This window comes from Falco cherrug, chromosome 8 (assembly GCF_023634085.1).
Source record: "Falco cherrug isolate bFalChe1 chromosome 8, bFalChe1.pri, whole genome shotgun sequence".
NCBI classification, from domain to species: domain Eukaryota; kingdom Metazoa; phylum Chordata; class Aves; order Falconiformes; family Falconidae; genus Falco; species Falco cherrug.
The window spans coordinates 32,695,725-32,711,653 of NC_073704.1; the positions used below are offsets into that span (position 1 = coordinate 32,695,725).

The window sequence follows — 15,929 nt, forward strand, 5'->3', positions numbered from 1 at the left end:
CAGGCAGCTAGTTCTGTCTGGGCAAAACCAAAGCAGGGATCAAAGCTGGCCTGCAACAAGCATCCAGTTTTGGCCTTAGCACAATGTTCTGCACTGAAAAGGCAAATCAGCTAGTTGTGCACAATTTACTACTGAAATTTTAAACCCAAGTTTGCAAGCCATTTGAGAGCCATGACGGACAAGAACTGACTTCAAGAAATTGAACAGCAGTTGTCAGAATTGGGAAGACAGCATTTTTACAAAAAACAATGTAACAAAAATATCAAAGAGCAATTTTATTTAGCTTATTTGGCACAAAACTTACAAGAACAGTTTTGTTCCCTTCTTCAATTTAGTACAACTAGCAAGGAAAAAAGGCATACTAATACATTTAATAAGCTGTACAGCAAGTGAAATGTGGAAAGAGGCACCAGAAAGATCTACCAAAAATCAAAGTGCATGAAAAATACCTACTCTGAGCGCCTCACGGTATTGTATTAAGGCACCACTCCTTTAGAAGGTTTACTGAATACATCAAGTGTGCAACGTCTTGGTTTGGAATGTAAGAGTCCTTCAGCCTGTATCGGAACTGGATACTGCAACCTCTGAACAGAACAACGCTTCTCCTTATAAGTGTTTAAATGGAGAGACCTCTTTCTGCCCAACATCATCTCTCAGCCAGGAGCGTCACTGTCATATGCCTTGAAAAAGCCAACACAGTTATCAGAGCGACCATTTTACCTCAGCGTTTTAAGCTGTAGTGTACACCAGGCCTATGAATTCTTTACAATGGTTTTATAGAAAAGAAGTGCTGCAGAGACAAAAGTGACATGGGACATATCAGTAACTATGTTTAGATAATTTATCAAAAGAACACTTAAGGACTTCCTGGAGTATCTCTTAAAAAAAATAATCAAAATCTGAATAGTGTTATAATCCAGAATAATTAAATACACTTCTTAACAGAATATTACAAACCTTCCTTTAGGACTAGCAGTCAAGTCTGACAAATTCCACAAGACTTCAGGAACTTTAAGTAGAAAAAGCCTGACATTAGAGTGGTTAAGTGGTTTTCATAGTTGGAAACACTTAATCCAAGTACCTGTAACTGCAAGTCACGCTATACTGGTGTGCATATATATGCACACACTGAAACAGCATGACAAGAGCCAAACAGACAAGTTGGTTTGTTGTGGATCCTGCCCATCGCTGCTCTTAAGTACTACAGAAGTTACACGAGGTTTATTTCAGCATCTTCATTAAGAACTATTCTTTTAAAAATCAAACTGCTTCAGTTACAAGAAGAGGTACCACAGGCCAGATTCATATCTAGTGTAAACAGGTTCCAAACAATCAAACAGAAGTTGCATCCACTTCTTACTAGCTTTGACTTTGGTTTTTGCTGCTCAACTGGATCACCAGTCTCCTTTACTTGCAGGAAGAAGTTTGAGAAGAAATCAATGCCCATATCAAAACTTAAGTAGGAACCAGTAAATGCAGAATATTGTATCAAACCATTGTACAACACCTCTACTGTAGAGAGTTTCAAACATCTCAGGAGCTTGAGACTGCTTAACCTGAACTCTGGAAAAGCACAATTCTCTATGGACATGCAAAGGCATTTAAATATGAACCCCAGGTGTTACAATATTTCATTTTTCGTCCTCTTATGGTGTAGACCTCAAGAACACAACTGTGTGTCCTACTATAAAACCAAAGCACCCTTAGGCATTAAAAAATTCTAAACAGCAAGGGCTGAAAAGAGGAGCATCTGGAAGTGATCTACACATTATAGAGCATGGTGTTTCACAAGTCTCAGAACAGTTCAGTTCATACTGTCAGGGTAACTTTCCCCCCACCTTTGCCCCAGTACAGAGCCATAGTTTTCAGTAACTCTTTTACCCCTGAATTATCTGCTACCACACATAAAACATGCCACAGAAGTGGCAGTCAGGGCTAAACATTTAATAACATGTCCTTTTTGTCCTTTATTAACAATTACAACCAGCAGAAAGAAAAACTATTCACTTAACTCATTTATTTCATGATTTGTATGTAAGTCATGTAGCAACTTAACATTGGTGTTACACATTTGTGCTTCCATTCTCTGGCACTTGGAGGAAGAATTCATTTCCAGATAATCACATCTTGCTGAAGCATTCCTTTGCATTTGTCCAAACTTGAATTCCCTTTAAAAAAAAAGTTAAAAATCAATAGGTGGAAATGCACTTTGTTTGCAAACCTCATCAACAGACTTTCTTCTACAGAAGACTACAAAAGAGTCCCACAGAACTTGACACAAGATTAAGGCCAAGACCACAGCGGAATTGGACCACACCCACCGCCTATTTTATATATATATGTATAAAATACACAGAATTAACATGTCACTCAGAGTAGGGCAGAGTATGCAGGAGGTTTTACACTAGTGACTTCCAACCTTCTATGACTGCAATGTTCCTAGTTATTGAAAGTTTGCATCTGATCCCCTGTGAGACGACAAATACAACAGCCTGGCCTTTCACAAGCTAAACGTACCTTTTTGCACATGCTAATCTGCATAACAGCATAGCTTATAAGCGCCTCCTTCAAATCATGATTCTTTTGCTCTTTAAACCGTTCAATGTCAGCCCAGGCACTTTTCACAAAATCTCTGGAATTAAAAGCAATTTTTGTGTTACTAAGTGTTTTACATGTTCCACCTTCAGCTTATCTTCCTTCCTCTGGACCCTCAGCAGAGAAGCTACGTATGACAAAGCACTCCATCCTTCAGAGAGTAAACCAAGTCCTATAATTATGCATCCCACAGTATCCTCATTTTATAACTGGTACTGCTACCTAATTCTCCATCATCATCTTAAGGTTTTTAAACTAAAGAATCAGTTTCACAGGATATGTCAGGTTGGTTGTTTGGTTTTGGCTTCTCCCCCCACCAGTAAGCATCACTGCCATAGAACCAGCATAATTCAGAACACACTTTTTTCCTCAGATTCTGTTGGGGTGGCTAAGTATCTTTATGCTAATATTCAGCACACAGCATCGCACATTTCTTTTTCAATTGTCAAGTCAGAATCTCCGTCTTTCCAACAAGAAAATTCACTTGTCATCAGGATTTGAGACACTCAAGTACAACAAACATTTACAATGCAAATTTGTAATAAAATTACAATAATAAAAATAATTTAGGAATTAATTTTGTTGGTTCGGTGATATGTCTTCATGTCTCCTTAACTAAAATGGAGGTAGATTTCTGTAATTCATAGCTTTCATCTGTGCTGGACTACACATACAAGGCAAGTATTCACTTGAAAATTGTTTCCAGAGCTACAAAAGCCCATCTCCAGAATTCTGTCAAAATGATTAAGAAATTGCATTTACAGAGTCTTGCTGTTCTGAACTACTCATGAACTAGTCTTATCTTTCCAGCTCTAATGCTAACATATTAGAAGATACCACATTTGCCCCTTGTGTTATATGATGAACGTGTTCCGACACAATCATGCTGCTTTAGGAACGTTAGTTCCTTTTTCACGTTTGCATTCCTGAAGAAGATTTCATTAGAGCACCAAGCAGCAGTTTCTCAAAGACAACTTGCCAGAACTTCTAATCTCTTTCAAACAGGAGTCAGTTGTCCCCCATATGAGAAGCTGGGGAGTATGAGCTCAGGACCCATACACATAAACCAAACTAAATACTGTATTTGAAGCAAATCAGCTTTTGAGTCTTAGGCTATTCAGCTGCAGACCTACAAGCCCACCTGCTAAATATATTACAAGTTGAACGTAAAAGCATGCAAGTCAGCCATTAGAGTGGGCTCAGTAACTGGGAAAGTCATCAGGCTTACATAAGCCATACACTCAGACCAGAAGCTAACTGCGTGTACTGCACTTTATTTCACAACTTGCAGCTGACAGGAGCTTTTATAGACAGCTCATAAACACCAAGAATATATTAAAAACACTTATAAAATGCAAACACCTTCAAGAACATCCAGTTAAGGACTTTTGCTAAAACAAGCCCTGCGTTTTCTTTGAAAAAGTCAAGCCCATTTACCTGCCCTCCAGATTTTTAGACTTAAGTTGTTCTTCACCTTCCTGTATCTGTTCTTCTAGAACTTTTATCTTGGCTTCCCTCTGCTCAGGAGTTTCCTGCCCAAAGAGCTTGCTGGTCATCCCTTTCAGGGAGAACGTTCTCACAGTCTACAAAAAACAAAGACACTCGAGGTTTGGGATTCCTGAGCACAACCACAAGACATTATGTGACTTTTCACCAGCATTTGGTCTTATTCTTATTAGCAGCTTTTTTTTTTGCTTTAACTTCCATTTTGTGAATTAAATTTTCATTGATTTGATGGGTAGCTATGGGAGGTTTGATGGCTTGCATTAGACCGAGCAAAGTCGGGAGGAAGTAATCTGACATTCAAACTTTAAGACTGGTCTGTGGACTGGACCATAAGTGAGTCTTTCCACGGATACAGATAACCTTTCAGAGCAATTTTCCCACTGAAGTAGGAAAGAAACTAAGTCTTGTGTTCTGTATGAGAAAGAAAAGCCATAAATTAGTTCCGTATAGAACATCAATAGACCCAACTGCAATACTAAAAATTCTAAACATTTAAGTTACCACTTTCAAATTATGTTTTAAGTTATGTTATCTTCCAGACACAAAAGGGACTAACACCACGTATCAGTAACTAGCACCTTTCAAAAGGCAGAGGAAGCCTTTCAGAATTCCCAGTGTTTTGATCTTTAGCGTAGAGTTGTTTGTGTTATTCTGCCTCAGGTCATATTTCCTGCAACCCTTTACTTGCTCAGTATTCAATAAAAGAAGTCTGGCACAAACAGTTTATGTCACCAAGATACTTTAAACCTCAGATGCCTACAGTTCATATAACATCACTTCTCATAAGCAGCAGCCAGCTTGTTAGTGCCATTTAAATGTCATTCCAAGTAACTTGGCTCAAATAAAAAATAAATTAAAAAAAAAAAAAAAAAAGAGGCATCTTGGAGAAGAAAGTGGAAAAAGACTCACTCCTGTTGCCAGCTCCTCACACTGCTGTTTCTTAGATGTTAGGTCCTGTGCAGCCATTTCCAAGTCATATTGCATTAGTTCGTGTTTTCTGCAAACTGCCCTGAAAAGTAACGAAAGATCTGTCACACCGTACTTTGTTTTGCTACGTTTTCCTCCACTTAAACTTTACAAATGGCATCATGGTTTTTCTTTTGGCAGGCAGTACATTCAGTTATTTATCGAGCTCAAATTCAACAGCCTTATCACACAATGCGTAACTCTGCAAATGCTGTAGTTAAGCAAGCAAGTTCTTAGTACAGCAGCATTCTGATTCTCTTGAGGCTCATTCCAAGACACTCAGCAATACAAGCCCTACTGCCTACTTAAGGACACCACTGTAAAACAGTTTTATTCAAACTACATTACAGAAAAATCACAACAATAACAAAAGGTGCCTGGAGATGGTACCTGTCACTGCAGCAATGTATCAGTCAATCATAAAATTCTTCACATTTTATTTTTTAAACAATGAAACAAGAAACCGTGCTCCTAGATTCATACAGTGCCTTTCATCTGGAAAAAGAGAAGAGTTTCCTCTGACCACCTGCAGTAAGTCCCAGTCCTGTGTGGGCTGACGATGCTACATCCGTACTCCAATGCCGGATGCACATTCGTCTCCCAGGAGAGGCTGCTAGTGCTCTGGGTTCCCACACAGCAGCCATCACACTCGCCAGCCCAATCCTCTACAGCATTACTGGACCTCTCCAAGAGGTTCAGAGCCAGCCAATGGACAGCACACTAGTTTTAGGCACAATCTTACAGCATAAAGCAATATACTTTTGTATTCATGCTTGTAAGGGAGGACTGCCCTTATTATAAAGGCTAACTTCAAAAAAACCCACCACAAACAAAAAAGTCAGGATTTAGATGCACAATACTGTACAGCAGATGAAAGTTACATAGGGCACTTTGAAACTTGCTGGAGTTTGCAATGGCTGTAGCTGTTCTGTTAAGCCTATCTCATTTGAACCGTGAAGCTTTCAGCACTTTGGGGTACCTACACCAGAAGTCAAGGCAACAGATTAACCAGAGGAATAAACAGCATTACCTTCCAGAGCATACCAACTTTAACATTTCTTTCATTTCACTATTGATCAGCTCAGTTCTAATTTGTATTGCTACCCACATGGCAATCAAATACAAGTAAGCAAAATAAAATGTGACAAGACGGAGATCCCACAACATTGAAATTTCCACTTCTCTGAGAACAGAAGAGAATACCAAACTAATTTCGACATAACCACAATGTTAGAGGAAAGGACTACAGCTTCCATTTGAGCCATACGCTTCTGTACATACCGTAGTGCTTCTGCGTAGAAGAGATATTCTTTCAGCTGATCTGCGTAATGTTCCTCTTCTTCCAATATGTCGTCAATAGAAGCTGCATATCTGGTAAAAGACAGCCGTGGTTAAATATAAAGTTCTTTAATTTAACCTTTAAGGACTACACATACAGGAACAAGGGAGGACACCTGTTTGACAGAAACTCCAGAGTAAGAGTGACAACCACTTCCAAAAAAGGTTTTTCCTTTGTTTCTAATTAAACTCCAAATCAGCTAATGTAAATGTTCCTGCAGACCCGTTTGTTTGGTTGTTACTACGAGTCTTTTCACAAGTACAAAATCTATCATAAGTTTCTTGTTGAAGATGAAGCAGTTTTTCCTTACGTGAAAGAAAAACAATTTATACCTTTTCTTCAGTGGGCTGTCAATAGGCAGTGCACAAGGCACGAGAGGCGTGCAGAAGAAATCCTGCAAGGCTTAATGCATTAAGGCACAGGAACATGAAACATTGTATCTTCTGAAAAGCAAAGAGGCTGCTTTCATTGTTCTTTATTCAGCCGGAATATGACAGAACTCACAGTGGTGCTCTGAACACCATGACATTAAGTCCTTCAGTTCCTTGAAAGTCTGTTGCTTTGCCTGCTGTGTAAGTCAGGCATATCAATTCAGAGCAACGAGAAGCTGAAACCTTCCTTTTATGGAGAAATCCAAGTACAAGGGCTTGGGCTAACTCTGCAGCTCTTGCATTCAGTTAAAAGCTTTGCCATTTAGGCTAATGTCCCCTAAAAATGGCAAAATGCACTTTTTCTAGTTTATATTGCTTTTTGGACAATTCAAGATGACCATGCTTTGATACATTTGCAGGGGAAGACGCACAGCTAAGAGGTAACTGCACATCTCACTTGGCACAGTGGCAGAAATAGGATGCCACCGTAGCCCACATGCCAACGGAGATAACCGAAGGAATGAGATCCCATCACAAATGCCTTCATCTATTCTGCTAACTCTGTCTGGATTCTCAAGCACGTTGCAATCCCTTGCATAGATGCAGGCTCTCTGAAGCAAGCATATGTCCATGCTTGTATAGTCATGAGCACAATGTGACCCAAATGTCAATTACAGCACCTCCGGGCTTTGAATTTTTGCAAGGTCTTTGGATTTGTCCCTCTCTCCAGAAGTGGCAGTGTCCCAAGCTGAAACTGAACTGGTAACATAACCTGGAGGAGAACAAGAAATCCATCCTGCAAGCTCCAAAAGTGACAACAAGGTCACTTAAGAGTCCTGGGAATCTGAGAGAGGTACTCCTGCTGGAATTTATCATTCCCTCAGGCCTGCTCAGTGGGGCATGCAAACTAAGGCTCCTCAAAGTGGGAGCAGCTACTTGCAAGACAACTAGAAAAATGGGAAGACCGAGGAAGAGCTGTAGGCATGCCAGTTTGTTCATCAATCTTATGTTTGCAAGCAAGATGAGTTGTTTTGATGCTCCATGAAATCAGACATGGCACATCCAGGAAAAGCCTTACCAAGGCTATTGCTGATAAATAGGCATAACATACGAAGTGACCAGCAACAGCAGATCAGTTTAAGTAGAAGGGATAAAAATTGGCAGAACAAGAATTCACATTATGAATCAAAGGAACAAGTCCAAACTGTTGAAAAATATACTTGTTCTGAAAAAATCCTGCAGCCATCTAGGTCATGAGTGACCTTACCCTCTCTATTTTTAAGTTCTGAAGTGCAATAATTTTTAGTATAGTGGTTAGCTTTCTCAAGGCAGCAGATGGCCCACATTTCAGTTTCAAGTAAGTTCAAGTTTAGAGCAGTGCTGGAGTTCATCTGTGTTAGAACATCTCTCCAAAAACGAAACGAAAAATGCACTAAACAGAAATCTACCTTACCTAGACAGGGTTTTCATAATGACACTTAAGTTTGATTCGGGGGGGGGGGGGTGGGGGGTGGGGTGCGGAAGTAGTAAGACAAGCTGTATTACTGACTTCCTAAGCTGAAGTTTAACTACTGGTTTGTCCTAAACAGATAGGTAAACGAGGGAAAGTCTTAAGGAAAAACACTGCAGTAAGTTCTAAAGGTACCTAACATGTTCCCATTTCATGGGAATCGTCAACTAAACCTCTGCTTTAGTTTAGACTGATTCCACCTGCAGTGACAGTCTAGTTCATACAGAGATAAAGGGTCACTCATTAATAGCATAAAGGACAGAAGTCAAAGGTCTGGCATTTTTTTCTTTCATCTTTTAAATGCTAGAATTACAGCCATTCACTTGAGCTCTCAGCATACTCTGTTGTTTTCTATCAAGCCTCATCCTGTTATACAGCACACACCCAGAGAACCTTTGGGATGCCTTCTCCAAATATTAAGCGGTTTTAGATCATACCAAAGAATAACAACTCAAAAGTTTAAATAAACATCTAGTAAAGACTACAGCATATGGGGTAGATAGAGAATAATTAAATTAGGCTTGAAGTTTAACATCTATATTAGGCAGCCTTCCTGAAGTTGCTTTCTGTTGCAAACTCCTGCCTAATGTTATGGGAAAGGTAACTGGACTGGTAAATTATACTTCCAAGAGATCAGAGATATGAACCTTTCTGGTAGGAGACCACATGGGTCACTGAATGAGTTCCTGGATCTCACAGCTGCTGCTTCTTGCTTGCTTGTCACTAGAAGATTATTGTTGCACAAGAGTGCCGGAGCAGAAGAGATGACAGACAACGAATGCTACCTCGGACTTCATGCAGTGCTTAAAGTTACCCAGCAACTCCCTGCCATTACTCCGGATCTTTAACCCTAACTGTGTTACAAACAGAAATACTAAACATCTTGGATGTGTGGAAAGGGTTCAGCCTCCTGACTTAGAAGTGAGACCCTCTTCTTCTAGTGGATTACACGTTTCTAGGTGTTAGACATCTTAGCGTGGTGTATCTGAACCACCAAAAACCTACTTGTGCCTCCTTAACTCCTCTACATTATACCATGTTTTCATAATCTCTTCAATTTCTGCATACTGCAGTAGCTGCTTAACATTGTATGCAGCTCTACTTCAATTATTTTATTCTGAAAGCAGAATGCATTCTCCATTTCTTTATTCTCTCCAGAGCCCTCCACCTAAAAAAAAAATAAATATAGCTTGCTTTAGGTGCAGTCCACCATGTTACTCAAAACACAGAAGTGTGAACAGATTATTCAGAGGGGTTCAAATTCTTAAAGATCTGATAAAAACAGAATTATTCTGAAGAAGCTGAAGGCAGAGTTTGGCATGTCCCTTCAAACCCTTCCACATGACAAGGCAGTAGTCAAACCACCGACAACCACCAGGTAGTAGCAAATATGTAAATCTGCACTGCAAACTAAACCAGATAAAGTGTAACTTGTGTGGAAGTAAAGTTATCAGTAAACGTATTGTGCGAAGAAGTGTCAAACAGCTTCCACCTCCTGCTGGAGTTGTTACTTATCTGCACCGCACAATTACAGAAGAGCAATCAGAGTGATGAGAAATTAGTTTCACTTACTATATATGACTACCTGAAAAGCAGAAAGCACTAGCCTACAGTATCACTTCTGAGAGCACTCTGAAGTGCTAGACTCTTATTTTGAAGGCTGTGCTTCATGGACTCTGCCAAGAAGATGCAAAGAGGGAGGATTCTCTGCTTTATTACATCCAGTCAGTATTGGTTTCAAGAATCCATTGCAGTTTTGGTGTTCATTAATTAAATTTCTTAACTCTCTGTAATTAAGCCCAAATCTGTGTACCATCACTGCATGGTACAAAACGCTGCTATCAAAACCAAACAGATCTCATCAAGTCTGCAGTACATTAAAGTTGTATTCCACCAGTTGCTGGCATAGAAGCTTAAATGAAAAACTGGAAGAATTCCAAACACTTCTACAATTTCAAAATAATAATAAAAAAAGAAACCCCTCTGGTTCTCCTGAGACTTTTTGAGCTACTTAATACAGTACATGGATGCTAGAATTGCGCCCGCATCCAAATCACAGAAACACTGTATACCTAAAAACAAAGCACCCCCAACTTTCTCTACTTGTATGTACTTTGGGGTTGAGGGAAAAGAGAGGAAAGAGGGAGAGTTCTACATCTGGCTTACATCAAACTATCAGATATTCAGTCAGTACTTACACATCCATGTGGTGGCCAGCACTCTGCAACCCATCCCCCATCTCCTTTTCTATTGCACTCCACTCACTGTAGGAAAAACAAACGAGAAACATCACACATGAAGGGTAAGGGAAGTTAATAAGCTGCATCCTGTATATAGTTTCTTTCCAGGTGACACCTGAATGGAAACTGCCTCAAAGTTAGACTTGGCCAAACTGTTTTCTTTCTCTAAGGAGCAACACTGACAATGTGGCCAGGCTATTTACAGCACTGTTAAACAATTGTCCCTGACACCTAAACTCATCCTTACAAATATACTTAGTTTGGGATTGGCTCTGAGCAGAAAAAAAGAGTCTTGTTTAAATAGCTAAAATTCAATTTAAGGAAAGCACACACACAAAAAAGCCCACCAGAAAATCCTAAACCCTAGTACCTAAAATAAAGGGGGCGGGGGAACGCACATGCAGAGTGGGGACAGGACAGGACAGGGATGACAGGACATAAAGGAACTCTATAACAGAATTACAGACTTGACTAACATGCTCATCACGAGGAAGCTAAGCTTTCCAGACTTGCAACATATCAGACTGAAGCCTCTCATTCAAAAACCCAAAAGGTAGGATTTGACATTTGCAAGCATTTTACTGCTCCTGAAACTGTTTGTTGTATGTTGTTTTCTGTCTATATAGTAGACTGCCGTTTAGTTCTATTCATTAAAAAAAAAAATCAAATTACAACTGTCTCATTACTGTAACTACCTATTCACATTAGGGAGATCATTTAGATAAAGAAGGAAATAGAGCTACAATAAAGATAGCATGAGACTTGTTCTGGCCACCCATGCATGTACACTGCAATTTTAATTGCGTTCTCAGCTTTGTGAAACCTTACGAGATTTCTTAGTTACAAGAATTACACCCACAACTCTTTACAATAAAAAAGAAGAGGGTCCCCCTATATTTCACATAATTTATGTCTAAAGCATCTATACTGTCCTTCATTTTTTCATAAACATTCCACTCTGCTGATGTTGACATTTGTTTGTCTTTGTGTTATTACAGAACTACACCTAATTTCATTTTAAAACCCCCAATGAGAAAGACATCTGCAATCCATTAACCCAGAGAATTAAATTTAGCACTTGAACAGTGTGTAGAAGCAGGAGGTTTCCCTTAACCAGAAGTTTAGATTCTTTAATTCTCCAGCGAGATGGAAAACTTGAGCATGTAATTCACTCATATAAATCAAAAAAAGATTGGCAAATTCACTTTAAAAAGGTACAAACATTGGATATAGTTGTTGATTTTTAACTATTACAAGGACCTAAAAGCTTTTCAAAGACAACTGCATGAAAATAGGTAGTACATTACTTTCTGAAGAAACAGAATGCCAACACAACAGCAAAAGCCCCCAAGATCTGGGATACGAAACAAAGAGCTAAAGTTTTCCACTAGAGACTAAGCTCAGCAGATCCAGAGATCGCTATATCCAACATAGAAATCTCATCAGTACTGCAATATAAAGTTTTTCAAGGTAGATATTGAAACATTTCTGATACACTTCAACAGCATAACAACATAACCAACAAGTTCCCTTTTCCCTCCCCACATCTTCTCTAAGTATACATTTAAAAACTGGATGAACTCTTACCTGAATACTCTTCCATAGTTGCCATGGACTTTATAGACACCATAAAGCCGGTCTGCTACCCTCTAAAATATTTTAGAGTCAGGTTTTGGTTATCAATGTTAAATGAAATCACTTTGTGAAAACTCATGTACAAGCTTCAAGCTAAAGCCTTAATGTTTTTACACAGGTAAACAAGATTAAGCCTAAATCTAATCTAAGTAATTACTGAAGAAAAAAAATAAACAGCATTAACTCTTTGAAGACTGAAGTCATAATCAAGGCTATATTGAAAAGTAACGTTTCAAGTCTTTCTTTGGAAGCACTCATTTACAAGATATGCCTAAGGAGATCACAAATAACCAAGTTACCTTCAGTTTTTGATAACTAGATGTAAGGCATCCTTTACCCAAATAATGCCAAAGTTATATACTCACTTGCTTATTTAACATAAAGATGGCAAGACAAAAGTCCATCCTGACATCAAAATTGTCAGGAAACCTTGAGTAAAAATTCTAAAAAAGTGACTTGATTTTTCCACGCAGCTTGGTGAAATGAAGGAGAGGAAATGAACTATCTGTTGCAGAACTTATTGCTCAAGTTAGGTATGTCATTTCAGCTGTTTGGAGAGTCAGCACTACAACGCTGGCAACAACCTCAGGAGAAAAGACCACATATACGCTCTGAAGCATTACTTGTAATCCAGATAATGCCCTTGTAATTGTGACGTACCAATGAATGAGACTGAAGATCTGTAAGAGTTGTGTTACTGGTCTGTCAAAGCAGTAAAAAAGAAACATGAGCAAGTTGCCCATGAGATCTCACACACAGAGCTCTGAGAAAAAGGCAGTCAGTAGAACACCAGTGATTAATCCTCTCAAGAACCTCAGCTCAACAGGGCTATCCATTACCATCCTCTCTGCTGCACAGTTCCCATCAAAAATTGAATCCATGTTGAACATACTAAAAAGCAGTATCATGCTCTCATTACTGGAACTGTAATTTGCTACTTCCTTTTGGTGACTTTAAAGAAAAATCTTCCATTCTCAACCCATAGAGCATCTTGATGCATAATATAGTTGTTCTCATCATTAAAAAGAACACTACTCATTACAGATCGAAGATCAAGCCAAAAAAAAAGCAAGAGTGTGCCGGGAAGCATACAGGATTCATACTGCGAGCTCTGGAAAACAGTGTTATATGTCTGACCAGAAAACAGTGTTTTGGGGCCCTTCCCAGCCCAAACATCAAGCAAAAGCAATTTGTCTGCCGAGTAGAGAGAAGCAGACATCCCGATCCTCTTTAAAGACCTCCCTCTGATATGTGACCATCACAGGAGAGGGCAGATTAGCAACGTGCATGCATTCATTCGTTTCTCTGATGACTGTCAAACTCAACCCTCATATTTGGAACTCTTTCCCCTCCAAACCTGTACAAAGCCAGCACGCCCCCCTTGCCATCTGCTGCCCCCAGAGCTGGACTCCCTCAAGCAAAACTGCCCTTATTCTAGAACACTCATACCAGTTCTCTTGACTAAACAAGAAATACTGCCTTATAAATAAATTATACTATTTGTCACGACACACATGGGAAATACTTACAGCTCTGACTCGCAGAAGGTGTGATATGACAGACTGCAGTTCATCGCTATAGTGTTTTAGCTCAGTAAATCTCCTGGGAGCAGGAAACAGATAGTACATCATTAGCCATCATGAAAGCAAGCTTTCACAGAATGCAAGATAGAGCCACAATGCTACAGCCAGTGAGACAGAGCCTGGATTATGTTGAAATGGAATTAGCTGAAGACTCCTAAAGAAATGACTGCAGAGTAATTTCCTTAAAGCAAATATCCCAACACTTGCATGAGTGTGCTGTTGGGGTTGGTTTTTTTTACATGCAAATGTTGAATGTTCAGATCAATGTAAGAGATAAAATTTTATGAAATAGAATTAGTTAGCTGAAATTACTACATCGTTGTGTTTTGGGGTTTTTAACTGGGTTTTATAAACACAAGCATTAGAGCACAGGAAAGGTTCAAATAAGTACAAAACCAAAAGCTGCTGAACCATGCTTCTTAATAGAGATGTTCACATTTCTGACCTGACAAAGACACTTTACTTTCAAGCTGCCATCAAGCCCATTTTTGAGTACAGCCTTTCAGGAGTTCAAGGAAGCATTCACAATTATCACAATTTCTCCAAGGCTAAGACATACAGTAAATGTAACTAGTTACGTATGAAACCCTGTAGAGACCTGTACCTGCACAGGAGTTGCACACAGCTAAAAGCCATCAAATCATTACATCTTAACAGGGTACCAGTCAGGTAACCCATTGCAAGTGATCATATGCACACTGCTGGCCTGCCACTACTGAAGGAAAGAGGCATTTTATGAGCCACCCTGGTTAAGTCTTGGTGGTGTTTTATGCTGATACATTTAGCGCATGCCAATGACAAAGGTGAATCAGTTGCCACAGTTTTGCTAGTGACAGGTAACCAATAAAGCCACAGCAACAGCCACTTCTGTATATATAAACCCTCTCTACCACACACAAGTCTAATCATAACCTACTTTGGTACAAAAGAATGTATTTAATCCAGATGGGAAGCCAGAAACAGCTTTACCTAAATTACTGAACAGTGATCCGAGAATAAACACAACTAGAATTAAGGAATGGGAAACTAAGATTAGCCTTCCACACTGATATTGAAACATTAAAAACAAACCCACACAACCTTTATCCCTTCTCCCACAACAGAGCACACAGTCAGGCTTTGTATTTCAGAATAGCTTGTACCCAAGAGGTCTTATTGAAATGAGTCAGGTCACTTGTTTTGGGTGACTAAGTATGAAATTCCAGGGTTTTTCCATTTAACACCTCTTCTTCCCCTGCCAGGAAGTCTTCTACTAAAAAAATTCTCATCTTTACATTCAGGAAGTAGAAGTTTTATTACCATTTCTAGTATTTTTGATCTCCAAGAAGCATCTTTTATAAGATTACGACACACAGGGTTAAAGTACATAAAAAGATTTAAAAGCCAGCAGAGAAACTGTATGGGAAAAATAAATGCAGTCATTGATCTGCACAGTGGGGTTTAGAGAGCAATCTTTTCAGTTTACACTTTATAAAATATGCACCAGGGCTGCATGTCAGACAGCTGCAGACACATACAGTGAAGATATTTGAAATAATTGAACTAAAAACAAAAGATTAAAAAGCATGCCTTCAGCTCAGGAAGACTCCCCTTTCCATTCCAGAAATTTATAATGAAAAGATTTATTTATCCTGTTTTGTGGCAAGAAAGCTTTTACAAATGCTGTACTCCCTGAAGGCAAGAGTCAGGAACCTAAGAGGACTTGCAGTATCCTGGACTCCAGCAGCAATACATCTTCACCCATGCCAAGTTCTACTCCATTAAAAAAATAAAGTAATAATTTTTAAAAATTAGTACTTCAGAACCAAGCTGTCATCTTTTTATTGTCTCAGAAAAGCATAAACCAAAGCAATGCTATGTTTTGCCAGTCTTCTGTGAAAGCGGAAGTTACATATATAATTTTTCAGGAAAAAATGTTTAAGAGACTGGTGGTGTTGCAGATTAAAGGTTTCTTTCCCAAGTATCTGCTCAAGTCCTATTCATTGCTCATGTAAAAAAAAAAAAATTACAAACCGAGTTTTGTAAGGCACACGAAGGGAAGTTTACTTTCCAGTGCATCGTAACAGTAGAAGTGTGAAACAAGACACAGTTCTAGCACTCAGTAACTGAGGCTTTTTTAACTAGCACTCTTCATTTAGTTTTACTGTTCTGCAACATTGCTAGTTAAATATTTAACTGAGCTGT

The 15,929-nt window shown here is 39.0% G+C and overlaps 1 protein-coding gene across 1 annotated transcript in view; it reads right to left on the bottom strand.

The window, feature by feature from the left end:
* Positions 1–262: 262 nt before the first annotated feature.
* The window catches only part of SNX4 (sorting nexin 4), a 35,234-nt gene continuing 19,567 nt past the window's right edge, over positions 263–15,929 (bottom strand). Inside the window, 8 exon segments of the mRNA XM_055718644.1 lie at positions 263–2,168; positions 2,518–2,632; positions 4,033–4,178; positions 5,011–5,110; positions 6,349–6,438; positions 10,486–10,551; positions 12,115–12,176; positions 13,692–13,764. Of these exon segments, the coding sequence (XP_055574619.1) occupies positions 2,121–2,168; positions 2,518–2,632; positions 4,033–4,178; positions 5,011–5,110; positions 6,349–6,438; positions 10,486–10,551; positions 12,115–12,176; positions 13,692–13,764 (700 nt within the window). The 3' untranslated portion in view covers positions 263–2,120.